Source organism: Mesoplodon bidens (genome assembly GCF_964165515.1).
Source record: "Mesoplodon bidens genome assembly, chromosome: 2".
In the NCBI taxonomy this organism is placed as follows: domain Eukaryota; kingdom Metazoa; phylum Chordata; class Mammalia; order Artiodactyla; family Ziphiidae; genus Mesoplodon; species Mesoplodon bidens.
In genome coordinates, this window is record NC_138177.1 from 46,900,420 (window position 1) to 46,925,802 (window position 25,383).

General features: G+C 52.6%; 1 protein-coding gene across 11 annotated transcripts in view; it reads left to right on the forward strand.

Annotated features, from left to right (window-relative positions):
* Positions 1-3,588: 3,588 nt before the first annotated feature.
* PPFIA4 (PTPRF interacting protein alpha 4) overlaps positions 3,589-25,383 on the forward strand; it is a gene marked incomplete at both ends in the record, with an annotated part of 35,289 nt that continues 13,494 nt past the window's right edge. For 2 of the 11 annotated variants that reach the window (XM_081221615.1, XM_081221614.1), the window contains 22 exons: positions 3,604-3,837; positions 5,874-5,975; positions 6,369-6,533; positions 6,848-6,922; positions 7,154-7,243; positions 7,821-8,012; positions 8,312-8,458; positions 8,729-8,863; positions 10,737-10,820; positions 11,130-11,237; positions 12,323-12,414; positions 14,290-14,398; positions 15,958-16,166; positions 17,670-17,910; positions 18,381-18,416; positions 18,634-18,767; positions 19,070-19,236; positions 21,140-21,233; positions 21,727-21,808; positions 22,341-22,541; positions 23,246-23,308; positions 23,909-23,935. In XM_081221615.1, coding sequence (XP_081077741.1) covers positions 3,604-3,837; positions 5,874-5,975; positions 6,369-6,533; positions 6,848-6,922; positions 7,154-7,243; positions 7,821-8,012; positions 8,312-8,458; positions 8,729-8,863; positions 10,737-10,820; positions 11,130-11,237; positions 12,323-12,414; positions 14,290-14,398; positions 15,958-16,166; positions 17,670-17,910; positions 18,381-18,416; positions 18,634-18,767; positions 19,070-19,236; positions 21,140-21,233; positions 21,727-21,808; positions 22,341-22,541; positions 23,246-23,308; positions 23,909-23,935 — 2,787 coding nt within the window. Of the gene's footprint in view, positions 3,838-5,873; positions 5,976-6,368; positions 6,534-6,847; positions 6,923-7,153; positions 7,244-7,820; positions 8,013-8,311; positions 8,459-8,728; positions 8,864-10,736; positions 10,821-11,129; positions 11,238-11,569; positions 11,633-12,322; positions 12,415-14,289; positions 14,399-15,957; positions 16,167-17,669; positions 17,911-18,380; positions 18,417-18,633; positions 18,768-19,069; positions 19,237-21,139; positions 21,234-21,726; positions 21,809-22,340; positions 22,542-23,245; positions 23,309-23,908; positions 23,936-25,383 lie in introns of all 11 variants that reach the window. The other 9 variants (XM_081221618.1, XM_081221617.1, XM_081221609.1 and 6 more) reach the window with 8 other exon arrangements.

Here is a 25,383-nt window from a genome sequence, read left to right on the forward strand (position 1 = left end):
GGCCTCAGAGTCTGCCTCTTCTGTGTTTAAAAGCCCAGAGGCCTGGGTTTCATCTGACCCCTCCCTCCTCACACACACGTCGGCTCAGTCTGGAGCCCTTCTCTGTTGTGTCACAGCCTGCCCACACTCATCACTTGGCAAAACCCCTCACATATGTTTGCTTTGGGGGCTGGTAGCTTTCGCCTCTGAATCAGGACTTGTGAGTGTTACTTAGAAATTATGCAGGAGTTGAGGAGGCTTCTGTTAGGCTGAGATGATAATTGTGCTATTTAAAGATGGCGATGGAACCAGAAAGAGCCAGGTGTCCCGGCGTGGCTGTCTTTAAGCTCCCTTCTGCTCACCATGCTTGTGCAGTTTGTGGGGACAGGGAGAGGAAGTCCTGGCCAGTCATCTCAGGGGCATCTGTCTGGCATACATCTCTGGGCTCATCTTCAACCTGCTCTACATGATGCCAGTTCACTAGGGTAAGTGGAGTCGCTACCTGGCTCTTGGTTTGGAAGGAGGCTGGGAAAGGGCTGATGGCACTGAAGCCAGCTTCTCAGTCACCAGAATGACTAGGAGGATTTGAGGAGGCCAAGTGAGACCAAATAGCCAGCACATCACTGTAGGCAGCCTGAGGTCCTATGTTTCCTTCCTGAGAACTTCCCAACCTCTTTCCTATAAGGAACCATAAAAAACCCACCCACAGGGCTTCCCTGGTGGCTCAGTGGTTGAGAGTCCGCCTGCCGATGCAGGGGACGCGGGTTCGTGCCCCGGTCCGGGAAGATCCCACATGCCGCAGAGCGGCTGGGCCCGTGAGCCGCGGCCGCTGAGCCTGCGCGTCTGGAGCCTGTGCTCTGCAACGGGAGAGGCCACAACAGTGAGAGGTAAAACCCACCCACAGGCCCGCCTTTGCCCACTACTAAGGTAATTCATACTCCCCTACAATTGTGGGGTGTTTTCTGCTTTTCCAAACTCTTTATCCATGATCTCATCCCTCTGAGGTGGACTAAATAAGGGTTGTGGGTTCTGTCTTACAGTAGAGGCCTTAGTAGGTCATGGCAAGCCCAAGGTCACTCAGCTGGTCTGTGGCAGAACTGCAGCTCAGGTCTCCAGAGTCCCCGCTCTGGGCTCCTTCCTCTATATTGCACTGCAGGCTGCCTGGAGATCTGTTGGACTGAGTCCCTGAGCTCCTGAGCACACTATACTCTTCTCCAAAAGACAGCCTCTGCCATAGGGGGCCCTTTCCCCAGACTGCCCTTCTCTTCTGCTTCTCATTTCTTCTTGGGATGGGGGTAGGGGAGTGGGAAGGGATGAGGGCCTGGCTGTTGATGAGCTTGGAGAGGTATGGTGGGGCTAATGTGGCCTTTAAACCTCACAGATTGGAGCTTTAGGGTGAAGTGGGTAGGAGAATCAGAGGACTTGCTGTTATTAGCATTAGTGAGATGGCACCTCTGGCAAGACTGGGGTAGCAGCCCCTCCTACCTGCTCCCAGCTGCTCTGTGGGGCAGCGATGTTGGGGTAAGGTAGGGTGCAGACCAAGGTGCTACTTTCCACCTCCTGGAACCCTGCCCTTTACGGTGGCTGTCCGGCTTGGGGAATGGATCCCTGGATCAGAGTGTGTATCTAGTTTCTGTGTCTGGGAACATGTGTATGTCCTAAGTCTCCAAGTTCCTGTGTCTCCCTGTGTGCATGTGTGGGCACGCCCACCTGCTGCCTGAACTACTGGGCCCTCTGGGAATGGCTGTGGGTATGAGCTTGGGAGTTCTCAAGCTGGCACTCTAACTTTTATCTTATCCAGACCCAAGTTCCTCCCCAGCCTCACCTTGGCTATCCCCCATTTCTGGGGGAGGGGATAAGGGGATGACAGGGGGGTTCAGGTAGAAGAGACATGGCCCGTTTTTGGTTCCCCTGCTAGGTTCAACCCTGCCACAGGCCAGAGGTTCCCTGTGTCTGACTTTTCACCTCACACTGGGTCCAGATGCCGCCTGTCCTCTCCCTGACCCTCCCAGTCTGCCTGTTCCCCAGTCTGCTACCTGAGGGGTGAACAGGAAGCTGTCCCTGTGTCTCCCAAATGGGGCTGGGGTAGGGAAGGAAGGAAAGCACCATTTACGGGGCTTCTCTGAGTGCTCATTGCTGTGCTGGGTGTCTCACATCCCATCTCTCATAAAACAGGAGCTCTGAAGACAGCTCCCTCTGAAAACTGATTAAGGTGGTAGCCTTCCAGCAGTGAGCAGGGAGGTTGGAAGCTGATGGCAGGCAGAAATCCTTAGCTGCATTGCTGCCTTCCTCGGTTCACCTTCCTTTGCTCTGACCACTGGGCTTCCCTGTGCCAGGCTCAAGGCGCTACTGCCAGGCTGTGCACATGCTAACCACCCTAGCTGGTGACTTCTGACAGTGCCAGCATTGGGCAGTTACATGGAGGGAGAAGATTCCCAGACACGAGCAGGGGCCCCACATGGAAGCCCTGCCCTAGGAGAGTAACATCTCCCCCACCTACCAACATCAATCCTTTGCATCATTCTGTCTCTGCTCCAACCCAGAGGTGGTAGGCCATGAGTTCAGAATGGAAGCCTGCTGTCTGCCAGGTTTCAGGGGTAGGGGATGACTTGAGCCAGAGCCTCCTCCCTGAATGATGGGCATGGAGCAGGTCAGGGCTGTCTGCCTGCCCCAGTGTCCAGCCTGTGCCTTTTCAAGGAGCCATGTTGTGCCAGTGGTCAGGGTAGTGGTCAGTAGTCCATCCTGTATGGGACTCACACCCACTAAGAGCCCTTTAACCCCTTCTGTGCTTGCCTTGGCCTGAATGTGGGGGAGAAACCTATGGGGTGGGGCAGGGACCCTATTTCCACTCCTCCCACTCTCACAGCCCCAGGTCTCAGGAGGACTCTGGGCAGCCTTCCGGCTGCTCCCTTGCCGCTTACTGAATTATTTGTATATTTGGCCAGCCAGCCACGTGGGTGGGGGAACCACTCCACTGCAGCTGCACTTCTGACAGCTGTGGGTGGGGGAAGCTGGTGACAGAGACTACAGCAGTGGGCATGTGCATTTCTTGGGAGAACTAAGGAAGGCACCATCTGAGTGAGTAAGCCCGGAGAAGGGGCATGCACCAACTCCTCACCCTCTTCCCCCACGTTCTGGGCCAGGTTCCTGCCTCCTCTCCCCTCACCCACCTCCTGGATGCCCTTCTCTGCTCAGCTGTTTCTCACAGCAGTCTCTTCTCCAACAGACCACTGCCCTCCAGAAACGATGGTTGTCGCTGGACCCAGCTGGGACTCCGCCAGGCTCCAGTGCGCAGTCTAAGGAAAGGGCCCTCTTCCAGCCCTGCTCTCCCTGCCTGTCATGGCCACACTCAGCCGCTGCCTGCTTGCCTGGGGACATAGGGCACCCAGCCCCAGCGCTGAGAGGTTAAACCAGGCCCTCTCCCTCCGTTTCACAGGGGCACTCTGGGCACCAGACCCCTTTCAGACCGAGAGCAACTGATGCCATGGGAGAAGCCCCTGCCCATCTGTTCACTCACCTGGCACTGCCTGCTCTGAGACCCCTACACGGGTCGCCCTGGAGGTGCCAACCCTGTGAACCCCTCCCCTGTGCCCTGACACTGAGAAGGCCCCGCCCACCCCCACCATGTGTGAAGTGATGCCCACAATTAACGAGGGGGACCCCCTGGGGCCTCCCCATGGAACGGATGCTGACGCCAACTTTGAGCAGCTGATGGTGAACATGCTGGATGAGCGGGAGAAGTTGCTAGAGTCCCTTCGGGAGAGTCAGGAGACTTTGGCGGCGACACAGAGCCGGCTCCAGGATGCCCTGCATGAGCGAGACCAGCTCCAGTGCCACCTTAACTCTGCCCTTCCCCAGGTAAGGCCTGATAGTCTTCATCTCCCTCATCCCCTTCCCCTCACCCAGCCTCTCAGAGCCCTCAGCTTCTGGGCCCTCAGCTCTCTTCGTCTATTAGCATCTCAACAAATGGAATTCACAGAGCATTTACTCTCCTTTGCCTTGCTTCAGAATACTTTTCCCTGTTACTCCCAAGCTCCTCCGGCTGAAATCAGCTCCACCTGGAGAAAAGGATGGACTTTGATGCAGGAAGAAAACACAGCCTTAGTTGCCAACTGCAGTGAACCCATGCAGCCAGAAGGTGGCAGGCTATACTGGAAAGATACCTCCACCTTGGCTGCTCCTCAACAGTGTCCTATTCTTGGAAGTGGTGGGTGGCGAACCCCAGAGAACGGAGATGGGAGAAGCCCTAGAGGTTATCTAGTCCACCTCTCATTGCACAGATGAAAAAAACAAGAGGCATCACATGGAAAATTATAGGCAGGGCTGTGATACCCCTCTTATTCTCCTCAATCAACATGACTACTAGCAATAATGGTCACCCTTTGTTGTGTTTTCTGTGTGCTAAGCACTCTGACTGGGATTTCCTTCACTACATTCCACAGTGATGAAGTTAGTGCTGTTATCGCCATCATCTCTTTTTCAACTGATGAAGCTGAGACTTGGGGAGATTGGTAAACTGCTCATGGCCACCCTGCCTGTGGGGGTGCTGCAAGGGTTAGGGAGGCAGCCCTGAGGGGCCACACAGCTCAGGACTCAGCTCCAGGCCCTCTCCCCACGTGTGGGGAGAAGAACCAGAGTGGCTGAGTTTCCTACCCAGGGTCCAGAAGGGTTCGGGGGTCAGAGTCTTGTGATGCTTGGTAGATAGGAATATGGAGCCCTGGTGAGGAATTGGGGCGGGAGATGGGCCCATCCTACCCCACTGTGTTCGGAGCCCTGAACAAGCCCCAGAATGAAGGAGCCAGTCCCTGCCCCCAGGGAGCTCGAACACTAGAAAGGAGATAGACAAGAGCCCAAAAGATAGGAAGAAAATGTGGAGAAAGAGAAGAGGGGCCCCCGAAGGATTGCTTAAAACAGTGTCAATACCTCAAATAGCTGCCAGATAATTGATCCTCAGAGCAACACTTGAGGGAGGATTGTCTTTCGGATTCGAGGTTCCAAGGGGTTAGGTGTCTTGTCCAAGGTCACAAACGGGCCGACCTGAGATTTGATCTCAACCCCTCACTGGGAGCTTCCTGAGGGCAGGGATCATGTCTTTTCTGTTACTGTGTTTCCAGTGACCAGCGCAGGAGCTGGTACATGGTAGGTGCCCACCGTGCCTGTGTCCGTAACAGTTTACAGAGGAGGGAGAAAGCCTTCCGCTGGGAAGTCTGGAAAGGTCCCAAGGAGGTGTGTCCTTTGAGATGGACTTTGACAGATCAGGTGCTGACAGAAGATTGGGCTTTCAGGGGTCCGGGGGAGCCCACTGAGCAAAAGGGTGGAATTAAGAAGTTTACTAGTGACTGTAAACAGCGGTTACCCAGGTGGACCAGGTCTTAGGGTGTATGGAAAGGAACTGTGAGAGAGAAGCTGGAAACCAGGATAATAAGTTTGTATTTAATGGTGAAAACAACACTGTGCTTTGGGAGATGACCCTGGCAGCAGTGTGTCAGAGGGCTTAGAGTTGGGGAGGGACGTTACTAATGCCAAACCAGAAGGGAAACTCCCCTCCATCCACTTCTAAAGGGAAATGTCACTGGATTGTTGGAGAAACAGAAGTACAAAATGGGAGGGAGGACATAAGCAGGTTATACTGGTGGCTGGAGGGGGAAGGGGCCGCAGAGCAGACTCGGAGACTTTCTCACTCTTATATCCAACTATATTCCCTTGCACCCTACCACATACTTGGAATGCTTCCCCTCTGGAGAAGCACTAGTAGTATGGATGGATAGGGATTTTTCTGGGGACAGTTGGTGGAAGTAAGGGACGAGTGAGAGGACCCCACCACTGACTTGGGCGTGCAGGATACTGCTTAGGTGGTGGATCCCCGAGCACTGAGGGGCCTTGGGGGTTTTCAGGAATTTGCCACCTTAACCCGGGAGCTGAGTATGTTTCGGGAGCAGCTTCTAGAGAGGGAGGAAGAGATATCAGAGCTGAAAGCAGAGCGGAATAACACGAGGGTAAGTGGGGTGACCTGGCGTGGGTTTGTGCTTTGGGGGTGGGGGGTATGACAAAGGGAGCAGGCATGGCCAGGGCCAGCACATCCCCAGCCCTGTCCTAACCTCCTCCTGCCTTATATTCTGGGGTGAGAGTCAGTTTGTTCAACCATCCGTGCTAGGCTTTTCATCTCTAGTTCGGGGTCATGGGAAAGGTCGGGGTCTTGGGAGAGAGGCTAGGGCAGGTATTATTCAGTTGGGGCAGCAGCTGTTTACCCACATGGAAGTATTTCACCATTCTAACAATGGTACCCGTGGCAGTACTCGTGTCTGCTGGGTGTTCATGTGGACCCTGCTTATAGCCCCTGGGGCGTAGGCTCACAGCCCTTCCTCTTGCCCTCCCCTTCTCTCTGCCAGTTGCTTCTGGAACATCTGGAGTGCCTAGTGTCCCGTCATGAGCGGTCACTGAGGATGACTGTGGTGAAGCATCAGGCTCAGTCACCTTCAGGGGTTTCCAGTGAGGTGGAGGTGCTGAAGGCTCTCAAGTCACTGTTTGAGCACCACAAGGCCCTGGATGAGAAGGTACCTGGGCTGGCCCACAGCCTGCCTCCACCCCCAATCCAGCCAGGCTTCCCCAGAGCCTCCGTGCATCCCTTCTCTGAGATTTCTGAATCCTGTGTTTAGGGAAAACTGCCTTCTAGCTTCATAACTGGCTCCCTCCTACCATTAATCCAATTTCCAGATCCTCCTATTAGGTTCCCTCTCAGAAATTTGCCTCTTGGCAGGTCCTTCTCTTTGCCTTATGCTCAGTGGTGGTAGACCAAGCCCGGGCTTCTCCAACTTGAGTCCAGCGGGGCCCCTGTTTCTTTCTTCATCTCCCCTTTTATCTTGGACAGGTGCGAGAGCGGCTCCGGGTGGCCCTGGAGAGAGTGACCACCTTGGAAGAGCAGTTGGCGGGTGCCCACCAGCAGGTAAGCTGCTTGCCCTCCCTCCATCTGTAGACTGCAGCTCCTGGAAGCCAAGGCTGGCTTACCCCTTTTCCCCACTCTGTTCCTCATCAGATTTCTCCCCTCTGTCTTAACTGGAGACTGTTAGCCAACAGGAGACATCTCTCTCTAGGAGGTGGGAGACTTGGAAGGGTCTGGAATGTAGAAGAGGTTCTCTTCTCTTTGACTCACTGCCCTGGGGACTGTGCCCTACAGGTGTCTGCCCTACAGCAGGAGGCAGGGGTTCAGGATGGAGTGGCAGAAGAGGAGGGGGCTGTGGAACTGGGACTGAAATGCCTGTGGAAGGTGGGTCATGGGGAGCTGCATAGAGGGGACATGTCTTACCCCAGACAGGAGATGGGGGCCCTGCCCTGCCTTAGTACAGTAGAGCAACTGCTTGAATTAAATTTGGAGCTTTTTCTCCAATGGTACCATCTCTCTTTCCTTCTTCTCCCTACCCCATCTGCAAAGAACTCTACAGATTTTTGTTTTAGTGCCCAGTACATAGACTGCTAAGCATATAATGTGTTTGTTCACCTGAATTGTTAGGTGCCATGTACCTAAGAGATCACTTCTCTTTCTGAGCCTCCGTTCCCCTAGTCACGCCCCTTTCTAGGTTACAAGAGGCTGAAAGAGCAGGTAAAACTAGACATGATTATTTTTCAAGAGATACACAGGAGAGTGAGAGTGTTTGGTCATTGTCTGGAATGGGCTTCTGGAGGCCAGAGGAAGAAGGGTGTACCTGGAGGTGTGCTCTAAAATTGGGGGCACAGCTGTGATCTGCTCTGGTTGTGCTGTCCCTCTTCCCACCTCCCCAGGGCAGGGCAGGGGAATGGGATGCCCAAGGCTCTGATGACTGACTGATAGTTCACTGTCTCTGGAGCATGACGCGGGCCAGGTAGAAGAGCTGCAGGAGCTCCTGGAGAAGCAGAACTTTGAGTTGAGCCAGGCCCAGGAGCGACTGGTCATCCTGACAGCAACCGTGGCCGAACTTGAGGAGGACCTGGGCACGGCCCGCCGGGACCTTATCAAGTCGGAGGAGCTGAGCAGCAAACATCAGCGGGACCTCCGGGAAGTGAGCAAGGGCCTGGGCCTGACCCTATCTTTCTGGGTGCAGGTATCTGGCACTCAGGAAGGTAGCTGCTGGATGTCCTGGGTGTAGAGGGAGAGCCAGGCAAGGGCTGAGGAGTGTAAGACTGAACACTTGGTAGGGTCCAATGTGTGGAGGAGTGGTGGGAGGGATGGGTCAAGGTCAGAAACTGATAGGGTAATGTGGATGAGATATAGCCAGCCAGATTTGGTGGGGAGGTGCGGACAGGATGAGGGCAGGAAAAAGCTGATGACCTTCATCTCATCCTCTCCTGTACCGCTCAGGCTCTAGCCCAGAAGGAGGACATGGAGGAGCGAATAACCACACTGGAGAAGCGCTACCTGGCTGCTCAGCGTGAGGCTACATCGATTCATGACCTCAACGACAAACTGGAGAATGAGCTGGCCAATAAGGAGTCCCTGCACCGCCAGGTAACTCCTGCAGATGGGGTTGGGGGACACTGTACTTGACCCTGGAGGTCCTAATGATCATGCTGGAACCTCCCCTTGGTGGCCCAGGAGACCCTGAGGTGCTGGTCACCTTGGGAAAGGGAAAGTCAGGTGTCTCTGGGTAGCCAAGAATCAAGATTGCTCCCTGTGGCTTCTGACCTATCACTTGCTCTCTACTGAGGATGGGCCAGGGGGGTGGGGGAAGCTTCAGTGCTCCCTCTTGACTCTTCTCCCCACCCCCCACTTTGCCAGTGTGAGGAGAAAGCCCAACGTCTGCAGGAGCTACTGGAGGTAGCAGAGCAGAAACTGCAGCAGACGATGCGCAAGGCTGAGACGCTGCCAGAGGTGGAGGCTGAGCTGGCCCAGAGAATTGCAGCCCTCACCAAGGCAAGCGGGCCAAGGGCCTGGGAATCTTCCTCTGTTCCCTGCTTCCTGAGCTCTTATGTAGCCAGGCAGTGAATGGAGAGAGTGGGAGGCACGTTGGGCTGGGGGCCAGGGAACTGCTTCTCATTGCGTGACTCCAGGAAACACACTTTGTTGTTGTGTCTGTCAGATGGAAGAGTAATCCCTGCCCTCATCACCCCACAGGGATGTGACGGTCCCATAAGAAGGGATGTAAGGGTACTTTAATAAGTAGAAGAAACTGTGCTGATGCAAAATTTTTTGATTATCATTTACACCATTGTAGTTAATACTTCCTTTGAGGGGGGGTCTGAAGTGGAAAAAATAGGACTTTCATTTCTGGAAAGGTGAAACCTGAGAGGAAATATGATCAAAGTTTATACATCTCTGAATGGGGTGGGAGTTTAGGCTGAGCATATCTTTTTTATTTTTTCTGTCAAATTGAAGCATTCTAGATCTAGGGACCATCCCTAGCTGTTTGAAGGCTTCAGCTTTTGGACAAATAAAAGGGAATATAACTTTACCGAATGGATAGTTAACTTTATGGAGGTATGCAGGCTGAAAACATCCTAGGTCTGGAAGAGCTATGTAAATGCATGGACATCTACATGTGGTGGCTTAATCAAGAGAATTTAGGAGTGTTTACAGTGGGTCGGAGGCTTTCAGGGGTGCCTCATGTGGGATCACCATAGCTACCCACTCAAGCAACGGAGAGAAGAAAACCAATATTTAATAAGCATCAGACCCCAGAGCCTCTGGAGGATAGAGGCAGGCCATTGTGCCAGTGTGGCAGCTTGGGGGCTCTGGGGATGGAACCTGCAGCCTGGCTGTACCTCGGTAGACTCAGGACCACGTTTGCTTCTGCCACTGACTGGCTCTGTGACCTGGGAAAAGTCACTCCCTCCCTAATTGGGTGTCTGTGTCATTGTCTCTGTGATGATGTCATCATCTCTATAATGATGGGGTTGAATCTGGTCGTCTCTAAGGCCTCTCAGGCCCCTAGGAATGAAGGGCAGAGTTTAAAGTGCAGCAGAAGACGTTATGTGTGGGGTGCTGAGCAGTCAGGTTTAGTAACTCTCAAAACTGACAGAAAGGGATGGACTGAAGATTAATATGTTCAAGGGAGTCAGAGTAGAAGGGCTTTAAGGAGGGATTTCCTGACTGTAAGATGTGTGATAGTCTGGAATACCTTGCCAGAAGAGGCAGGGGGGTCTCCATCTCTGAAGATGCATGAACGGAAGGGGAGACCACTCTACCCAGGCTGCTTTAATAACAAAGGTAATCACCACGGCTAACATTTATTGAGTGCTTATTGTGTCCTAAGTGTTTGCCATGGATTATCACCTTTAGTCCTTGCAATGGGCATAGGTGCTGTTATTACTACTGAGGAGATAAAGGCTCAATAGAGGTTCAGTAACTTGCCCAAGGTCACACAGCTGGGAAGGGAGGGAGCCAGGATTTGAACCAGTCTGGTTTGAGTCCATGCTCTTAAGGGCAATTCCATCTATCTGGAGGCATAGAGATTTATGGTCGCTCATACTTTCAAGTGGAGTTTTTTTCTGGAAGCGTAGGGAGAATTTAGCCTCTTGAGCTGCCAGTTCTGGGATGTTTCAAGGCTAACCCTGAGCAGGAAGGAGAGGGTATGGGTGGGGGGAAAGTGGCAGGGTTGGGGTACTTGGGAAGAAGGGCAATGGTGGTGGCAATTATGCTCCAAGATGGTAAGTGGAGAGCTTGGCTTCATTGGTCCCTGAGGCCCTGATTCCCAAGGTGCCGCTCTGGCACCTGGGTGCATGGGACACAAGGTCTGAGCAGGAAGGCAGATGATCTTCAGGCTGCACTGGCCCATTCCTCCCTCCAGGCTGAAGAGCGACATGGCAACACTGAGAAGCACCTGCGGCAGCTGGAAGGACAGCTGCAGGAAAAGAACCAAGAGCTGGCAAGGGTGAGCTTACTGGGCCAGACTCTCGAGCCTCTTCTCAACCCTCCTCTCAACCCCAGGGCGGCATCCCAGGATGGTCTGTGGATAGGGGAAAGGAGGAAGAGTGAGAGCTAGGGAAGGACCTGGCTAGGGACCGAGACAGAGCCACAGAGGGGTGGGAGGAGGTGGTCAGGAAAGCTGCAGGCAGGGGTCCCCAGAGGATAAGAAGGGGACAGGTGAGTGGGCTGGAACCACAGCAGGAACGAGTGGCTCCCTGGGATTGCAGTGAGATGGCCCTCGGGTGGCTTGGTGCAAGGTGGTCTGGTTATGCAGGTGCGCCAGCGGGAGAAGATGAACGAGGACCACAACAAGCGACTGTCAGACACCGTGGACCGACTGCTTAGCGAGTCGAAGGAGCGCATGGCGGCCCTGGAGGAGAAGGTGCTGCGGAGGGCGGGCCTGGATGGGCAGGGCTGCCCGGAAGGACGGCGCTGGCGGAAAGGGGCGGGGTGGGTAAAGTGTGGGTGGAGCCGGGCGAGCAGGAATGGTTGGGACGTGAGAGCTTAGTCGGGAGCGGGCGGGGGTGGGGGCTGAGCGAGGCGGGGACTGCGGAGGGGTGTGGAGTGGAGCTGCCTGGGCTGGGGGTGGGGCGGTCTGGCAGGGAGAGGTAGGGCTGGGAGAGCAGACCGGAAGGCAGATCTTGCTGGAAGGGGAAGGCCGGAGCCGGGGTGGAGGGGAAGGGGGCTTCCCGGCTCACAGCTGTCCTCCCCCAGAACACACTGATCCAAGAGCTGGAGAGCTCCCAGCGGCAGATCGAAGAGCAGCACCGTCACAAGGTACCCAGCTGCTGGCCAGCCCTGCCAGCCTGGGAGGGCTGAGCTTGCTGTGAGGAAGGAACACGCCTGTGTTTCAAGCAGCTGCCCTAAAACCCAGCACCGTGCTAGCCAGTTTGTTAGTCCACGTACACACATTATTTCACTAATCCTCCCTAAAGCCTATCATAGTAGGTGCATCACCGCCACCCACCCGTAAAGAAGAAACTTAGCCCTAAGCGTAGAGCAGAGAGTGGGTAGCAGAGAGGCAGGACGCTGTGAAGGACTCGACAGAAGGATTTGGTGGCGCCTCAGACCTGGTGAAGCTCTTGCTTTCCGGTGATTGGGGGCGGATTAGCCACTATCCCTATGCTAGCAATGTCTGGGAGGTCTGGGAGTTCACTGAGGGCCCCTCTGCCGCCCAGCCTTATTTGTCATGCATTTGCTTGTTAGTGAGGGCTCAGCAGGCCTGTTCTGGTAGAGTCCTTCCAGACAGACCTTCCTTCTGGCCCTGCCCCTGCCAACCCTTCTACTCACTTTCCAGTTGGACCTCTTCTCTTTTGGTGTCATCTGTGGGCTTGGCCTTGGGTCCCTGGCTTTGGACTTTGCAGCGCATTCTTCTGCTTCTCCCCAACTCTGCTGTTCTCTTTGTCCTTCTCTCCTCTCTCTTCCCCTCCCTTGCCCCTGCCCCCACCATGGCTCTGCCTGGCACAGGGCCGCCTGTCTGAAGAGATTGAGAAGCTGCGCCAAGAGGTGGACCAGCTGAAGGGTCGAGGAGGGCCATTTGTGGATGGCATCCACTCCAGGTACGGGAGCTCAGGAGGCTGAGTGTGCTGTGATGGAGTCCTGGACAGACCTAGATGGACCCTGGGGGAGGAGACTTCCTCCCACCAAAATACCGCCCAGGACCTCAGGGTCCTCCTCATATTCAGGGTGGGACACTGAGGCTTAGAGAACTTTGTAAAGTCATCCAGCTCACTTGGGCAGTTTAGAAGGGAGCACCTGTCCTCTGAGGGATGCTGAGAGGCAAGTAAAGCACAGGATGATCCTTCCCCGCTGCCATGAGACACAGGGCATGATTCCTGCTTCCTTGACAGACAGCACGCCCTTGAGAGGGGTCTGCTGAGTTACGTGCTCACCCATGTCCCACAGGGCCTGCTCACAGGGAGTATCTGGTTCACTCTAGTTACTTTGAGACACCTTATTTAGGGCTCTGAATCTAATGCTTAAATTAGGCCCATGTTTTAGGGAACTTCTGGATTTTTCTTCATATTTTGTGAAGCATTTGGCAGTGAACTCAGACCTCAAGCCTGCCCTCAGTCCTTTGCCCAGAGAGGCAGGCTGACAATCGAGGAGACTGAAGTAGATGATGCCACTCAAGGTTCATGGCTCCTGGATATTTTCTGTCCAAACCAAAGTCTCTTAGATCAGAACACATAAGGTTCCCTATGGTCATGCTCTTGTTATATCAGGGAAACAGGGACCTGCTTCTTTGAAGAGAGGTTAAAGGAAAAGTGTACATGTATATACGCAGAGGGGTAGGGCTTAAATTAGGGAAAGAGACGTTGAACTTGAAGAAGAGAAGCCTGTGGGTTTCTGGGGTGTTAGAGACTTGGGTATCAATTTCAAGTGTGTTAGGAATTATTGTATAGGAGTGTAGAGAGAAGCAGGAAATAGAGACAAAAAATGGTAGTTGGAATTCCTCCTACTTCTCCCTTCCTGTAGGTTGCTCAGAAGAGACCAACCCTCTACGCCAATTAAAAAGGCATAGCCCAGAGTACGCCAAGCTATTTGGCACTGCTTGCTTTCCTTAATGCTTGGGAGTTCTTGGCTTTGACTATAGAAGCACTGGCCCCATCACGGAATTGGGACTGAGTTGCAGGGAAAAGGGGGAATAAGCAGAAACTCCCCCATCCCTCCAGATACCTGGTGTAACCTGTTGTAGGCTCACCCTGTCCCTTTGCTCTGGGCTCCCTCAAGTTCTAAACTGGGAAGGCATAGGGAAGAAATGTCAGTAGGGGAGGCTCCAGATATTCCAGAGGATCATTACCGTGATCCTAAAATTTCAGGGTTGGGATAGACCCTTGGGGCAGTCAAAATGCTTTCTCTAGCCCATGTCTCTGATACAGTGGCAGGGCCTCCTGAAGCTTCCTGGGGATAGGGAGTATGCCTGGCTTGAATTTTGGCCAGGGACTTAGTCCAGAGGAAGACCAGAGGTAGTTGCTAGGGAGAGGACCAAGACACAAAGACGCTCAGAGTTCAAAGGACTTAGAGAGATCATCCCTTCCAACTTCTCTTGGTGCCATGATCCCTCCCACACATTCTTGTCAGGTGGCCAGAGAGTCTCCACCTGAATACCTCTCTGAGGGGAGTGCAGCTTTTTTTAAAGCTACCAGTTGCATCATAAGCCAACTCTTGCTATTTGAAGGTGCCTCTTGTGTTAAGTGAAAAGCTGCCTCCCTAGAACTTTCTCCCCTGGATCATACTGATCCCTGGAGCACCAGAGAATAAACCTAATCTCTTGTTTACCTGGCAGCCCTTAAGTCATTAACAAAAGCTCATGTCCTGCTAAGACTTCTCTTTTCCAAGCTGAAGATCCCTTAACTCTTTGGGCCCAGTGGGTGTAAGCTGGGGCTGTCAGTCCTCAGGGCTCGTCTTTTCTCCCCCATCCGCCACTCAAGGGCGCACATAGGCAGCGCAGCAGATGTGCGGTTCTCCCTGAGCACAACCGCCCACGCACCTCGAGGTCTTCATCGTTCCTACTCAGCACTGCGGGAAGAGCCTGCCAAGGTGAGGGGGTGGAGGGGTGAGTGTGGATGGGTCTCCCCTGGGGAGTTTGGGGTCAGTTCAGCCACGTGCCTTGCTCCAGTTTCACAGACGGCTGGTGTGATGCAAATCCTCCCCCTACCCTCCCCCATGTCAACGACAGCTGCAGCCTTGGGGTTGGGGCCATCACTGCAACAGCTGTGTCTCGCCTCGACCTCCTGGTGGGCAAGAGGTAGAGGCTGGTGGGTGGTCAGCGAGTCCCTGAGGCCCCACTGAAGCCTGTGCATGTGTACCTGGGTGTGCAGGCACGTATTTCTAGTGGTTGGGGTGGGGGATGCAGGGTGGGGGATGGAATTGGCAAGCTTTCTGGAACAAAAGCTGTGGTTTATGGGTAGGTGAGAGAGGATGACAGGTTAACTGGCCATGGGACGGCACCTGAAGTTTTCTGAGAAGCATATAGTTGATGTGGAGTCTGCCTAGGGAGATTTCGAGGGAACAGGAAAGATGAGGGGCAGAAAAGGACTGACTTCAATCTTTTGGGGAAGTCTGATTCCTTCCTAGCCCCATAATTGTCAGCCATGCTCTGTCTTGAGCCCAGATCCTCTACATGCTCTAGGGCACTAGAAGATATAGGTGGAGAAGGAGGGAACTCCTAGTCTGATGGTGGAAGATTCATCTCTGCCATTAGGAAACCCCTAGTGTGAGGGGGGAGTTGAAGTCTGAAGTCATCTCTTTTTCTCTTTCCCCTCTCTCCCTTTCCTCTGTTTATAAGAGCACACCAGCTGCCCAGGACCTCAGTCTAAAGGCTGCAGGAGCGGGAAAAGAGCCCTAAGGGGATCTTGGGGGTTTGGGTCATACAGGATGGGGTGAGAGATGGCCTCTTTCCTTTTCTTCCGCTGCTCTTCTCACACTCCCAGCCCAGTTCTGTGCTCTTTGTGCCTCTGGGCCTTTGTCTACCGAAGGGGTTTGTAGAATGATTTCTGAGAAGCTACCTCCTCTGAGGGTTGATCAGAGGGTCCTGTAATATGCTGAAACTCCGAGACACAAGACAGTCAGGCCTGCTTGGCTTTTTCTCGTTCCCTATATCTAGTCACCTTTTGTGTGAGTAGAAACAGATAGCCTTTACATAATGCTTACTTGGTGCCAGACCCTGTACTAAGTGCCTTACATGCATTTCCTAATTTAATCCTCAGGGCTACCTATGAAGTAGGTACTATTACTATTCCCACTTTACAGATGAAGAAACTGAAGCACAGAGAGGTGAAACAACTCTCTCATAGCTTGTATTTGGCGGAGCCAGGATTCAAAGCAAGGCAGTCTCTGGAATCTGTTCCTAACCATTCTGCTATCTGGCTCCTTGAGTTTGAGTAGTATTTCTTAGACTTTAACATACAAGTAAGTTACCCAGGGATTTTGTTAAAAAGCAGATTCTGAATTAGTAGGTCTGGGATGGGGCCAGAGATTTAGCATATCTAACAAGCTCCTAGGAGATGCCAGTGCTGCTGGTATAGGTTGGGAGGGTCCTGCTCCTTAGTCATCTGGTGTGTCTTATTACTATTCCTCTACCCTCCTTCTCTGCTAAGGACTGGGAGCCATCTCCACTGCCTGGGGTGCTGGTCCCCACAGCCACCCCTGCCTTTGACAGTGACCCTGAGATCTCTGATGTGGATGAGGATGAGCCAGGGGGTCTGGTGGGCTCCATGGACGTTGTCTCCCCCAGCAGCCACTCAGACGCCCAGACCCTGGCCATGATGCTGCAGGAGCAGCTGGATGCTATCAACGAGGAGATAAGGTTAGGGCAGGGGTGGAGGGTCTGGGAGGCTCCTTGAAGGACAGAGGCTCTTTGTGTGTGGTCACTGCAGGAGAGATTCTACATGTGTTTGCTTGTCTCTTACAGCTGCACCTTAGAGTGCCACAGTTTAGGGACCCTGTGTGGAGCATCAGGCAAGGTTCTGGCCCAGTGCTGGACAGAGATGGGTAGGACCTCAGATTGACTTCTTAGGCTTCCTTTCCTCTCCCAGGTCTATGGAGACTGTGTTCCTGAAGCTCCTGAGGCTAAACATAACCATTAAGAGTGTAGTTCCCACATACTGAGGCCAACTCAGGGTGAGGGCTTTTGTCGGTCTAATCACAGTCACTGGAGGAGACAGCATTATCTCCATTTTATAGACAAGGAAACAAACCAGAGAGATTAAGTGATTTGCCCAAAGCGATGCAGTAAGTGGCAGAGCCAGGATTCAAACTCGGGTCTGAACTCAGTGCACTGTGTCACGCCTCTGGTCTCTAATGAGGCACCAAACAGAAACCATTGACAGGGAATGTTATGAAGACCTGCACTTTACCCTGCCTTTGTAGAGAGTTTATTAATGTTTGTGACAAACAGCAAGAGAAAATCCAAACCAGAGAACATCAGAGCTTTACAGGGCTGTAGGGGTCATCTGGTTCAATGGTTCCCGCACTTTTGGATTTCACAGACCAGCTAAGAAGAAAACACTAGAGACACACACACACACACACACACACACAGAAAGAGAAGGGTACTAACATAGGACTGCCAACTTTCATTCTGCAAAATGAAACATTAAAGATAATTACCATTTCCTATCACAACCTTTCTACAAAAGAAAGGATGTTTTAACATCCCTAAAGTTGGAAAGACATGCTCTGAGAAAAAAGATAGGTCCTGCTCCTAAAGGATAGTTGGCATGTTTACATTAGTTTGTGTGTGTGTGTGAGAGAGAGAGACAGTGTGTGTGTATGTGTGTGTGAGTGTGCATACACACATTCCTCTCTGAGTGCCCCCTTCATACACATAACATTATCACTATTATTCTAATTTTTCCATGGAACAGGGAAAGTTCCATCAGGGATCAGTATCAATTAAAGGTCCTGTGTTTGAGAAATACTGACCTAGACCATTCCTGACATTGGGTATATTGGGAAACTGAGGCCCTATAGGTAGTGGTAGGTCAAGAATTCTGACTTCCATGAAGATTTATATTCCACTGACTAAATTGCCTCCTTTCCCAGCAACTGCTTTTGTTAAATTAGGGAGTTTTGTTACCTTAGGCCAGTTCACAAAAAAGAGAGAAAATTGTCTAAGCTGCAGTGGGATAGAACCAACTCTGCCCACAAGGCCCTGTATGTCCCTGCAATGCCGAAAACAATGGGGCACACCTGGCCACTGCCTTCTACCTGGGGTCACTGGGTGGTGACTGCAGGCAGTGCCCACATCTGCCTCCTGCTGGGTCCTCTCTGGGGCTAATCATGAGATCTGGTTTTGCCTGCCTCCCAGGATGATCCAGGAAGAGAAGGAGTCCACAGAGCTCCGTGCTGAGGAGATTGAGACACGAGTGACTAGTGGCAGCATGGAGGCCCTAAACCTGACCCAACTGCGCAAACGTGCTTCCATCCCCACCTCTCTGACTGCCCTGTCCCTGGCCAGCGCATCCCCTCCATTCAGCGGCCGCTCCACACCTAAGCTTACTTCCCGCGGTGCTACCCAGGACCTGGACCGAATGGGGGTCATGACCTTGGTGAGAGTCTTGGGGCAGTTGATGAACAACCTTGTGTCATCACTGGGCTTGGCCGAGGGGAATTGACAAGGCACAGCAGGGCTCACTCTCTCTCATTTGGGCCCCAGCATCTTCTTCTCATGATGTGTGCAGACCCTGGCATACCAGGTCACCAGCATGTCCTTCTGGGTCTGGAAAGGGCTATGTAGTATCTTCCTTACCCTCTCCCTTGGGTAATGCTTAAGAAACTCACCCAATGCCCATACCTCTTTCTCTCTTCCAGAGGGAGCCCTGATTTATTTTTTCAAGCCAGTTTTTTGTTGTTGTTGTTGTTTTGTTTGTTTTGTTTTGCTTTGCTGTGATATTCTCTTCAGGCCTGTGTGAGGCACTAAATCCTATCTTCTCATCCTAAGACCACTGGGCTCCCCTTGGGTTAGACTTTCAAGCAACCAAAGGGTGAGTCCAAGCTCATCCTTCACTCTCTCTTCCAGCCCAGTGACTTAAGAAAGCATAGGAGGAAGCTGCTGGTGAGTGCTGCTTGATGGCCCAGGTACTAATAGGTTAATTCTCCCAGGCCTTTCCCTTTTGGCTTCTCCCCACTGGGCCCTTGAGTCTGAGTCTGAACTCTGAGAGGCCCCTAGGGCCTCACCTCTGCTTTTCTCCATGCTCCTCTGCCTGTCTGGGCTGGGTAGGCAGGCCCCAGATCTCTCCCTCTATCCCCTGACAGCTTCACTGTCTGTTCAGTCACCAGTGTCTCGGGAAGAGAACCGAGAGGATAAAGCCACCATAAAATGTGAGACTTCTCCTCCTTCCTCACCCAGGACGCTGCAGCTAGAGAAGCTTGGCCACCCAGCCCTGAGCCAGGAAGAAGGCAAGAGGTAAGTGGAGCAGACCCCACATCGAGCCTCTCCATTCCCAAGTTTATCCGTCCCTCTCTCTGCCTCTGCACAGGCTGCATCTCACTTGTCCCAGGTGTCTGAACATCTCACTTGTCTTTGAAACACCATCAGGGAAGGACAGTCCCATGTCTCCTTTGGTCACATGCTCTGATCATGTCCCCTTAACCCTCCCAACTCTGACACTTACTGTAAGTTCTTCCTGAAGTCTAACTTCCATCTCTCATGCTGTAATTTAAGTCTGTTTCTTCTCATTCCACCCCCTCCTGGCTGTCATCCTGTAGTGCTTTGGAGGATCCAGGCAGCAACCCCAGCAGCAGCAACAGCAGCCAGGACTCCTTGCACAAGGGCGCCAAGCGCAAGGGCATCAAATCATCCATCGGCCGCCTGTTTGGGAAGAAGGAGAAAGGCAGGCTGATCCAGCTGAGCCAGGACGGAGCCACGGGCCATGGTCTCTGTCTCCTAGTAAATGGGTGCGAGTAGAGGGCAGAAGCAGGAGGGTATCCTTGGATCCAGTCTTCTCTGCCTGCCTCCCAGGGACCAGCGGGCAGAAGCCACAGACACAGAGATTCAGCTCCGGAGAAGAAGTTTTCTGTTAGAGCTATTTCACAGCGGGAAGGGCTACCTCATGGGGTGGTAGCTCCTGCCACGAGAAGAGTCAGGCATCAGTATCAGGCTGTTTATTTGTTATGCTGTAGAAGGGGTTCCTGTATTCAGTGTGAGGCTGGACCTCTGAGGTTTCTTCCCATCTGGAGGTTTTCTGAGGTACTGGGCTCAGGACCTTCAGGAGAAATTTCTTAGTTCTTTCTCTAAGAGAGTCAGTTCTTAATTCCTAGTACATCTTGCCTCCAGGACTCAAAATATCACAATGCCTCATCATGACTTTGTAGACATGATAGTCAAGTAAGTGCTTGGGCAAGGGTAGCATTATTAACACCTCTATGATGATATAAAGTTCCAGTGTGTGCCTGGTGTGTGGTAGGTACACAGTAAATGTTAGCTGTCTTCCTCTCCCTTCCCCTATTCCTTCTTTCCTTTCTTCCTTTCCCTCCCTTCCTCCTTCTCTTTCCCTCATCTATTCAGTTATTTGTTCAATAGACATATATTGAGTAACTACTGTAAACAAGGCTTAGTATTAGGTATCGGATCAATAGTGCATTCCTTCAAGGAGCTCAGTTTCTAATGAAAAGGAAAAACTAAAGAGATGATTCTAAAACAATATTAAGATAGCAATATGCTCTGGGTGCTTCTGGAACTCAGAGGTCAGCCATGGAGTGGTGGGAGCGACAGGAGCAGCTTTCTCTGCTGGGCAACACCTGGGCAGAAGCTTGAAGGCTAAGTGGGAATTAGCCAAGCCAAGAAGTGTGTGTGTGTGTGTGTGTGTGTGTGTGTGTGTGTGTGTGTGTGTGTGTGAGGGGAAGAAGTGGGGTGTGTGTGGGGGGTCTGAGAAAGGCAAAGATTCATGGGTGTGAGAGTTTTGTAAGCAGTTGAGTCTATTCAGAGTGGGGAGGGAAGTGGGTGGGGGGAGCAGAAGAGGTGAGTTTAGACCCTAGGCTGGGGCCAGCTCATAAGGGCCTTGCAAAATATATTGTGGAGCCAGCCACAGATGGGAGGGGGCAGGGCTGAGAAGGTCTGGTCAGTGGAAGAGGCATCTCGTGTTGAAGCCTTATGATTTCCTATGTTCCCCACACCACACTGGCACCTAAACCTAAGACAGCATCCCAGCTTGGCTTCTGGATTACCAACACCCTCGGTCCTCTATGCACTTGTGAGGAGTGACCAGGGCTTAAGTGAATTGTAAAATGCTGCCCCTGCCATGAGCTCTAGCATCAGTTCAGGAGATCCTTAACAGGAGAGGACAGAGCTATGCATGTTCCCTTTTGCGATTTGTGCAAGTGAGTGGCCCTGAGAAAGAGGCCCAGACACACATCTCTGAACGTGCCTCTTTCCCCACCCTCAACCCAGGTCAGGATAATTCTGTCTGAGCCTCGAAGCCCACTCTGGCTCTCTGGGTTTCCTTTTCCCCTTGGTTTGGAGGAGGGACAAGTTCTGTCTAGGATTCTGCTGCCGTTAGAGTGGAACGACTTCCATCCATCTGGCTGAAAAACACCTCCAGGGCTGGGGCTCCCAGGGGAAGGCTGTCTGGGCTTGGGGTGACACACTTGATGCCACTGTAGGACTGCCTGCTTGTAGGGATGTCATGTGGAGGCTCCAGGAATAATGGGTTGTCCCATCAGACCCTTGGGTTGTCACATGCTGAGGAGCCTCCTGCTGGTCTGCTCCCCAGTCCTGGCCCAGGCCAAGGGAGAAGAAGCAGAGAGGGCCTAGCTGATATGCCATCCCTTCCCTTCTAGTTCTGCTAACAGACTCTGAGCTCGGTCTGCAGGAGCCCATGCTACCTACCAAGCTGGGGACCCAGGCAGAAAAGGACCGGCGGCTGAAGAAGAAGTAAGAACCACCGGCCGGGCTCTGCCAGGGTGGGGTCCAACCCCTCACCCACTGTCTTTTCCCTGGACTGCCATGGGACTGAGCTCAGGCAGCCAGAGCCCAGCAAGGCCCTTTCTGGACTGAGTTGGCCTGGTCTAAGTGGAAACAGCAGGGTTTGGGAGGTTGTTCTTAGGATGACCTGAGTGAGAAGGAGACAAGGGTGCTGTGGGAGAGTGACCTAGCACCTGGGGATCTCTGGCAGAACAGAGTAGAATGTCTGTGTTTCAGACCATGTGCAAACAAAGCAAGAACCCTCACCTCTGGGAATGGAGAGGTGTTGCTGCTTCATGTCTTGGTATCACACTGCTTCAGGAATAGAGCAGGGGTGGCAGTCCAATGGTGGGGAGAAGGGGTAATGGGAGTCCAACTCTTGGCACAGCCCATGATCCCTGGGAGTATGCTTGGTTGAGAAAGAAGGAAGGACTAGTGAGTCTGTTGTTCCTCTTCCTGCAAGACACCAGCTGCTTGAAGATGCCCGCAGAAAAGGAATGCCCTTTGCTCAGTGGGACGGCCCTACTGTGGTCTCCTGGCTAGAGGTAAACATGGGCAAAGGGAGTCTAAGTCTACTCAGGGGCCTGGTGGGAAGGATGTGTGGATTGGGACAAGGACTCCTTGGGCAAAGGGGTGGTATTCCTAGAATTTTCCCAGCATGTTTCTCCCGTGCCAAGTGCACAGCGCCATACCTAGCACTTAGCCAGAATCGATGCTATATACTCATGCCTCTCGAGTAGCTAAGTCTGGATAAGGGGAATTAATCTTCACTGAGCCATTAAGACTTTCACAGGTGGTTTCATTCTTCCTATAGGTGCCCCCAGGAGCTAATCACCCATGCAATGTTGGTAAAATCCCTTCACCTTCCCAGGCCTCAGATTTTTCATCTGTAAAATGGGAAAAAGAGGCATTTGATGATGGTCATCTCCACATTTCTAAATTCCTCTGCTCTTCATTTGCTGTTCTGAGACCATGGATGAGGCCTGGCCCTTGCCTCTCAGTATTGCCAAACTTTTGCAGTGGAGCCCAGATCTTGGGAAAGGGGCTGAATTTACCCTCTGTGCCCCATATCTGCAGCTCTGGGTGGGGATGCCTGCCTGGTATGTGGCAGCCTGCCGGGCCAACGTCAAGAGTGGTGCCATCATGTCAGCCCTCTCGGACACAGAGATCCAGCGGGAAATTGGCATCAGCAATGCCCTGCACCGGCTCAAGCTCCGGCTGGCTATCCAGGAGATGGTGTCGCTGACCAGCCCCTCTGCCCCGCCCACCTCCAGGACTGTGAGTGACCTCTCCCTCACCCAGGACATTTTCAGAAGCCCCGAAATAGTGTTTACAAAGTTTCATATTGGTCATTGGGAAGATGGCAGCATCTGAGTCCTGCCCCTTACTTCCCAGCCCCACAAAGGGTTCCACCCGGTCTCCAAGAGGAGGTAACACTGTTGCTAGCAGAATCCCAGCAGGCCTAGTTCCCTGCCTCCCACGTACCACTCATGAGCTCCATCTCCCCATACCTACTCTGCCGGTAATTTTAGATCTTTGGGCAGAGTTTCCAAAGACAGGACTTCTGGGTTCTGTGTTTTTGCCAGATTGGGGTAGCAGAGGGAGTAGGGGGCATTTGTAAATTCTGGTCCTCCAACCTCTCCACAAGAATGTAAACCTCTCCATGGACCCCCAGGGTAAAATCTTTCACTGTAGTCCATCTCTGTGATTGGGGTCAGCCCTTATTCCAGATTCACACCATTTATTCATATTCATTCAGGAAACATTTGTTGGGTACTTCTCTGTGCCAGGCACTGTGCTAAGCAGTGCAGATATGGTAATAAAAGAGAGTTGCTCAGAGCTAGACAATGTGCAGAATTCTGGGCTGGGCCTGTGGGAGGACTCAGGGGAAGGGAGCTATGTCTTGTCCTTAGGGCTCCCAGCCTGATGGGGAGCCAAGGAGCTCACACGCAGGACCAGCTAGATTTCCTCTCTGCCTACAGTCTTCTGGGAATGTCTGGGTCACCCATGAAGAGATGGAAACTCTGGCAACACCCACTAAAACAGTGAGTCTGGCCCTGGGCCCTGGGCCTGGGGTTAGGACTGATGACTTGCATGAGGATGAGGGAAAGGTTGTGGGAAGTCAAAGGGGCTTGTAGCTGATCTAATACGAGATTGGTTTCCCTGATGTGTGATGGAGTTCTCTTCTCAGGGTGGTGGGTGGGTGGGAAAGAAGTGAGAATAGGAACAGTTTGTGTGTGTGGGGGGGTGGTCTATTCCAGGGGGTCACAAGTTCACCCTGGGCTACTGGTATACTCCAGTGAAGAAGAGCAGGGCTTGGGAGCGTTTTGCCCTGCTATTGTCATGAAGCCACAGAGTCCTTAACCCTTGTGCTTGATCCTTGGTGGAGGAACAGGGAGGGTTGAGAGGACCTGGCACCTTGCCTGACTGTGTTTCTGCCTCATACACATTTGATCCCCTCTCACTGCAAACACAGGCACGTGCACCAGCCTTCTGTGCTCTCTTAACCTTCCCAACAAGCTTTCCCAAGTCACCCATCCAGCTACTGGGGTGTCTGCTCCTCCTTCTTGGTGGGACCTTGGGTGGAGGCTGCCAGGTTTCTTGACTTTGCCTGTTTCCCCCTGACATGCTGCACTCATTCCTAGGACAGTGAGGAGGGCAGCTGGGCTCAGGTAAGACCCCCTCCCCTTGTCCAGAACCAACTCTCAGCAGTTTGGGGTAGTGTTCTCCTAGCAGGTTTGCTCCCCTGCAGGACTCTCTGAGCCCCAGGTTTTGTTTTTTTTTTTTCGCGGTACGCAGGACTCTCAGTGTTGTGGCCTCTCCCATTGCGGAGCACAGGCTCTGGACACGCAGGCTCAGCGCCCATGGCTCACGGGCTCAGCCGCTCCGCAGCATGCGGGATCCTCCCGGACCGGGGCACGAACCCGTGTTCCCTGCATCGGCAGGCAGACTCTCAACCACTGCGCCACCAGGGAGGCCCCTGAGCCCCAGTCTTTTAGGTCCCCCTTCACACAAAGAGTCCTGGGCACAGGTCTCTCCTCCGCTGAAGCCACCCGCCTCCATCCTTCCTCATTCCCCTTTAGCTACTTCTGGTTTTTCACCATGGCAGGTGAGGAGCCTTGGAGGGCTGTGCCCCCAGCATGCCTGCCTCTTCCCCTCAGTTCAACCCTCTTCCCAGGAGTAATGAGACTTAGATTAGTATGAATCCTCTTCCTCTTCCTGTCCCTCTCAGGGGTACCCCTGGTGAACTGAGCAAAGGGCTTTCATTCATTCACTTGGTGAGCAAGGATTTATTGAGCAGCTACTAGGTGTTAGGCCTTTCTATGCCCTCTGGATACAGAAGTGAGCAAACTTAGCCCTCATGGGGCTTATATTCTAGGGGAGAAACAGACAGTAAACAAACAAATAAATGGACAATATATCAGATAGATGTAAGTGCCGTGAATAAAAATGAAGCACAGTGCTTCCCTGGTGGCGCAGTGGTTGAGAGTCCGCCTGCCGATGCAGGGGACACGGGTTCGTGCCCCAGTCCGGGAGGATCCCGCATGCTGCAGAACGGCTGGGCCCGTGAGCCATGGCCGCTGAGCCTGCGCGTCCGGAGCCTGTGCTCCGCAACGGGAGAGGCCACAACAGTGAGAGGCCCGTGTACCGCAAAAAAAAAAAAAAAAAAAAAAAGAAGCACGTAGCACTGTTTATACTTGTTGGGCAACCCCATCAACAGGAGACTGGACAGATCAGTTATAGTATATTCTCACAGTAAAACACTATTTAGCAAAGGGAATGGATGACTCAGACATACAGTGTAAAGTGAAAAGTGTAAGTCCCCAAAGATTTTCTATTAAAACTCAAAAACAAGCAAATTTAATCATATTATTTAGAGAAATAGACCTTGGTGACTATAAGAACATTTTTTCAAGCAGGGGCATCATGGACAGAAAACTCAGCATGGTGGTTACCTCTAGAGGGGCAGTAGGGCATAACATGGGGAAGAAGAACGTAAGGATGGATGCAACAATGTGGATAACATGGATGGTGTCCAAGGATGTTAACTTCGTTTTTATGCTTAGTAATGAACATACGCTACATATGTTTTATATGTATCAATCGTTTTATTTTAAAA